At 41.5% G+C, this 6,226-nt stretch overlaps 1 protein-coding gene across 1 annotated transcript in view; it reads left to right on the forward strand.

The window, feature by feature from the left end:
- Window positions 1–6,226, forward strand: part of CAPN9 (calpain 9) — an 89,015-nt gene that overhangs the window by 18,051 nt on the left and 64,738 nt on the right. The window contains exons 2-3 of the mRNA XM_006894598.1: window positions 2,642–2,711; window positions 5,743–5,861. Coding sequence (XP_006894660.1) covers window positions 2,642–2,711; window positions 5,743–5,861 — 189 coding nt within the window. The remainder of the gene's footprint in view (window positions 1–2,641; window positions 2,712–5,742; window positions 5,862–6,226) is intronic.

Below are 6,226 nucleotides of genomic sequence, written 5' to 3' on the forward strand. Positions count from 1 at the left end.
GGAATACTACACTGCATTGAAAAACAAGGAACTCATGCAATATTATTCAAAATGGGTGACCCTGGAGGACATTATGCTGAGTGAAATATCTCAGTCAAAAAAAGGCAAATACTGCATAATGCCACTGTTATAAAACAGGACTGACATGAGCATTGGGGGAAACTAAGGGAAAAGGGGATAAATAATGTACACTGCATTGAAACAGATGAGGGAGAGAACTATTTGAAAGGAATATATGATTAGGTATTTTCAGGACAAGAGTACAGAATGAGAACTACATGGAGAAGTGGACTGGAGGGTGGGGGGTATTGTATAATAATGAAAGATTTGGTTTGGTTTTTTTCTTTTCAAAGTGAAAATTCAACTGGGGGAGTGTAGGCAGGGAGGAAAATGTGCAACAATGAATGAATGGCAATTCAAAGTCTCTATAAATACATTAATTTTTTTTAAGTGAACTGTAGAGGGGGAAGTGATGAGCAACAATGAGTGAATGAAAGTCTAACTTTTCTGTAAACTTCCATTAAAATAATAATGAAAATAATTTAAAAAAAATCAGAAAGAAAGAACTCAGCTGTCATGGAGTTGATGGAGACTCATGGTGGCCCGTGCAGGTCAGAGCAGAGCTGTGCTCTGCAGGGTTTTCCCTTGCTGAGTTTCTGGAAGCAGACACCAGGTTCTTTCCACTGAGATAACTCTGTATGGTATCTCATTGGATTAAAACCTCCAATCCTATAATTAGCAGGTGAGCATTTTTCTACCATATGAATGTGGCTCTCCTCTCTTTTTTTTTTTTTTTACTGGGTGGTTTCCCCTTTTTTAACCAATTAGTTGGTAGGGAAAAGCCTGTGTCTTTAGCTAAGAGCCCTATGACTGATCAAGTAAACAGACTAGGCCCTAAAAGCAAACATGTCAGGAAAAACCTTTCACACGCCATGAAAATAACTCTGTGGTGCCAGGGGCCTGCCTTTCTTCCAGTTTCAGTATCCCTAGTCACAGACTGAGTTTGTGTCATGTTTACTGAGGCCCTGCAATGAACCGCAGGGCTGTTGTTTCAGGTAATCCCCTGCCGCTCCAGCTTCACTTGAACAGATGCTTAACTGGGTGCCACCCATGCATGCAGGCCATCCATGCACAGATACAATCAACCCAAATGTACTGGTGACAAAGACTATTGCAGCAAACAAGGCGTATGTGTGGCATGAGCTTAACCATTACACACACTCTTAGAACACGTGAGAGCCTCCTCTGTCCAGCACGTACTGTGATGTGTCCCAGCATAGAGTAACTCCCCAGCTCCACGTATAGGGAATTCTTCCTAATTAGCATACAGGATGCACTCCAGTACACAAACATCAGACAAGTAGGTATAAATCACTAGGACAAAGACCTTGCCTTTCTGTACCTGATGAGTAACTCTCATTCCTTTGAGAATGAATAAATTTCTCCTAAAAAAAGAAAAGCAGCAGACAGGATTTGGGAGATGTGACAGCTTCAGATAAAGTTGAGAAGCAAATACTGGAGAATGTGGGAAGTTGGGGAGCAGGAGTCTCTCCACACTGTTAATAGCTGGTATAAGGGGAAACAATCAACTTTTGTACATTTAACTTGTATCCTGCTACCTAGCTTACTAGTTCCCGGAATTTATTTTTGTCAATTCTCTGAGATTTTCTAAATAGACAACCATGCCACCTGTGAAGAAAATAATGTCTATTTCTTCCTTCTCAGTTGCTGTGCCTTGCATACATACCATTCCCCTGTTTTCTGTGTTAGCTAGGACTTGAAGTACAAAGTTTAATTGGTGTGCCACAAGAGGCATTTTTGTCTTGGTTCAGATCATAAGGAGAAGCATCTAGTTTATCAACATAAAGTTAGCTGTAGGATGTTGTAGATATTCTCTGACAAGGTGAGGAAGTTCCCCTCTATTATGAGTTTTTACTATAAAAGGGTATTGCGTTTTGTCTAGTGCTTTCCCTATATCTATTGAAATAATTTTATTATCCTTCTTTAGCCTATTATGTAAGTTCTATTAATTGCTTTTCCAAAGTTGAGTCAGTCTTATAAAACTGGAAAAAATCCAATTTGGTTAGGGTATATAATTCTTTATTATGTATATCCTAATTGTATCTAAGGGCATGTTTTATAAGAATCAAGTTGTATGGACAAGGAGTGAGGATTTGTCTTTTACTCAGATCTGGTGTGTGTGTGTGTGTGTGTGTGTGTGTGTGTGTGTGTGTGTGTGTGTTTCTAACTCTATTGTAAGACAAGGAACTTGAAAATCAGGGAGATGAAACTCTCAAAAGAGGTAGATTCAGGATTCAAATACTCAGCCTCTGATTCCTCACCAAGAGCTTGAGTGAGGATGCAGATCCCATGTCCCATGCTCCCTCTGCAGGTAGATGTGGTGAGGATTTATTTGGACAGAGGATGGCACTGAGGTACTGCCAAGGAGGTTGAGTCCACATTACAGGAGGTCTGTATGAGACATCATGTCATGGCAGCCTTTCCAAAACAAATAAAGGCCCTTTTCCCAAAAGAAAGTAAAAGGTCCTGAGTCTTAAAGTAAAAAGTCCTGAGTCTTTCTCGTGTTAATGGCTCATTGCCTGGCAGATCTCACTTTAATAAATGTCTCCTTTTTTGACAGGAAATAGTGAAAAACCCAGAATTTATTCTTGGAGGAGCCACCAGGACTGATATCTGCCAAGGAGAACTTGGTAAGTGGGTGAATGTGTAAGAGGAGAGTACGTTTGCTGGACACATCCTACTGGCATTCACCAGGACTGGCCTCTCCAGCATGGGTCAGCAGTAACAGCAGCAGGTCCCAAAATGACAAAGGGCACAGAGTTGGGAGGATACCCACTGTTCTCACCCTCTTGTTCCTTCTCTCCTCCTTCCAAGTCCAGTGGCCTGCTCTCTCAGAATAAATGCCTGTGACTCCAAAGCCCTGCAATCACATCCTTCTGTCAGGAATATGTATGTGGCCCAGAGCTCACAGTCGAGGCATTTACAAGAACAACGAGCCCAGCCGCATTGTGCCAGAAATCTTATAAATGACTACAACCTACATGTCTATACATTCATTAGGTTACCTGTCTGCATGTGTCTCAGCACCCCACAGACCTTCCAACCACTTACCTGATTTTACAGATGAAAGGACTGAGGTAAGGTTATGGACACCTTCAGCCTATGCCAATCTTCTGCAGTCTTCAAGAAGCTATACCAGAGGCATCAAAGGACAGATGACACATTAGAAAGCAAACTGTGATTGTGCCAAGGTCAGAGGTGCCCTGCTGTTATTACCAGATAAAGCAGTCTATGTTCTTGCTTTCACTAGAGGAAGAATCTACCAGGAGGCCAAAGTACCAAAGACAGCCACTTTTTTATTTTTTCCTAATCAATTCATTAACCACTTTGTTGATACAATACATTTAAAAGACTTTGTCAAACTCTAAATGTTTCTTTTCTCATAACCATTGACTTAATTTAACAATTAAAAGCTTTTTCACTGTTACTGTTTGAACAAAAATGTTTTCTTTTTTAAAAAAATGTATTTTATTAATTTTAATGAACATTTACAGAGATTTTGGATTTCCATTCATTTATTGTTGCATTTTTCTCCCTGCCCACCCCTCCCCCTCAGTTTGCTCTTCTCTTTGAAAAGTAAAATCTCCAAGTATGGAAGACAAAGCTTCAAAGTCCTTGCCTCCAGGGAGCAATTTGTTTTCACCTTCTCCTGAACAAACCTGTTTGTTCTCCTGACAGTCCATGATATGTTCAACACTCTTCTCCAGCACCACAGCTCAAAGGCATAGATCCTTCTATCTTCCTTAGTTATTGTCCAGCTTTCAGATGCATAGCAAGTAATTGCCAAGATTATGGCCTAGATCAGGCACACTTTAGTTGCCAGACTGAAATCTTTGCTCTTCAGTACTCTAGAGAGGTCCTGACTGCAGGCTTTCTCAATGTAATCCATCTTTTTATTTCCTGAATTTTGATGCAAAGAGTGTTGACTATGGAATCAAGCAAGCTGAAGGTATCAACAATATAAGACAATCACAGGGTATTTACATAGGTTGAGGGTAGAGTTCCCAGAGAAGGTGCACAAGTTTTCACAAAGATCTCTACGCACTGTTAGGGAGCTCTGCTGATCTAGTGGGCAAGGAGTTGCACTGGCAATCCAAAGGCATGTGGTTTGAATCCACCAGTTACCCCAAGAGAGGAGGATGGGCAATCTCCTCCCACATTATTTACAGCTTCTGAAAACCCCTGCAGAGTCAGCTTTGTGTCACTTTCAATTCAATGCACCTAACAATAACAACAATAGGCCCAGTAGCTCAAGGATGGCTACCCTCTCCCTATCACTATGACTCCCTGGGGAAGCAGAAAGAAAGTAATCCAGCAGTTGCCTTCTTTGTGAAAGCGGGTCTCTCTCGCACAACAGCCAGAAAGGGCCACTTTCCACTGCCCAGCATCCAGAGAGCACATCATATGTGATCAATAGTTCTGCCCAGAAATGTGAACTTGGAAGAAGCTAGACTGTATGAGATGGGCCTTGGGTTTTAATGGCATTGATATTATTCTTTAAAAGGAAACACACCCGGAACACAAGGGCTGAGAGATTCTGTTAGATGGAAGAACACTTTCAAACATACATTTACACATATTCCCACAGCAAAAACATTTACAAAGAGAAGTGGGGAGAATTTCAGTGGCACAGTCCACGGGGGCTGTGCTGCTAAGACAGAGGTGGTTTGAATTCACAGCAGTTCTCTGGGGAAAGATGGGCACTCTCCTATGTAATGCACAGCCTTTGGAAATCCATTGGAAGGCCATCTATGAGCAATGAATTTGAGTTTGAATTTGAAAGCATAAGAGAGCTCTATGTTGGAAACTCAAGGAATCAAACTGACAACATCGCTAAGACGTTACAAAGCGGGAGGAGACCATAAAGGGAGGCAGAGTGGAGGATGGAGGTATATTTTCACATTCTGTCAGTTTTGTTCCATTGTGATTTGAGGGAACACTTAGAAAGCAGCTTGACTTATCATTCAACCATTTATATACATACTGTTGTATAGCATTACTTTCAATACTCACAATCTAATTGTACTTTTCCACTTTCTCCCTGTAATTCTCATTTCTATTAATCCTCCTATCCCACCCTTTCCCACCTTCTGAGTTTTATATGGGGGAAATGCTGTTCTTTTGACCTTATGTGATTAGTCTAAGGAGTGATTGCTTTCCTGTTATTCATGGTAAGCTTATGTCTCTCTCATTGTCATCAGATTCACCTGGCTCATGACTGATCCTTCTGTAGGTTTTTGGAGGCTATAAATCACACAGGAGGAGATTGTCTGTCTTTCTCCTGCAGGGGCAGCTGGTGGATCCAAACTGTCTTCCTTTGGGTTGTCCAGTAGGCCACCAGAGCTTCCTGGTCACCTCCTAGGTCTGCCGATTGTTTGACTGAATGTTAAGCCACGGGATGAGATTTATTCTAGATACAAAGGTCTACTTAGGGCTACTGTCTCAGAGGTTCCACCAATCTCTAATATACCAGTAATCTGTGCCTTGTTTTTGTTTTTAAGTTTTGGTCCCTCCGTCTTCTGCCCCAACTCTGTTAAGTTTGGGGGGTTTTGTTAATGCAGAGAAGCTGTGGCCACATCTGAACTCCTATGTCTCATTCTGTCATACACGTCCCCCCTTCTTGTAAATCTGAAGCAGTGACCTGTGGTTTCCATTTTGCAGGAGACTGCTGGCTATTGGCTGCCATCGCCTCCCTTACACTTAATGAAAAGGCACTAGCTCGTGTCATTCCCCAGGATCAAAGCTTCGGCCCAGGGTATGCTGGCATATTTCATTTCCAGGTAAAAGGGAACCCTGGTACAGTGGAGCTATCTCTTTGGGGCCCAGCACAATGTTGGGGCATCTTTCTCTAGCTTACTGACTTTGGTAGAAATGTGACTGAATTTGCTAATGTGCAAGATGGGCTTCTAAAAATATAACTTTAAAATCACACTTTATAGTGGAATAATATTTAGATGCATTAGAAAGGCACTTAAAAACCATCTATTATGAGGGAGTTTTTCTTTTGCTTTTCAAGGAGAGGAGCAAATGGGGGGAGGGGGGAGGGGTTTGTGCAGGGAGAAGGGTGCAACAATGAATGAATGGAATCCCAAAATCTCTGTAGATGTTCATTGAAATGAAAAATAAACAACCTAAATTAAAAACA

Source organism: Elephantulus edwardii, unplaced genomic scaffold (assembly GCF_000299155.1).
Source record: "Elephantulus edwardii isolate Elephantulus edwardi_28Jun2011 unplaced genomic scaffold, EleEdw1.0 scaffold00146, whole genome shotgun sequence".
Taxonomy (NCBI): Eukaryota; Metazoa; Chordata; class Mammalia; order Macroscelidea; family Macroscelididae; genus Elephantulus; species Elephantulus edwardii.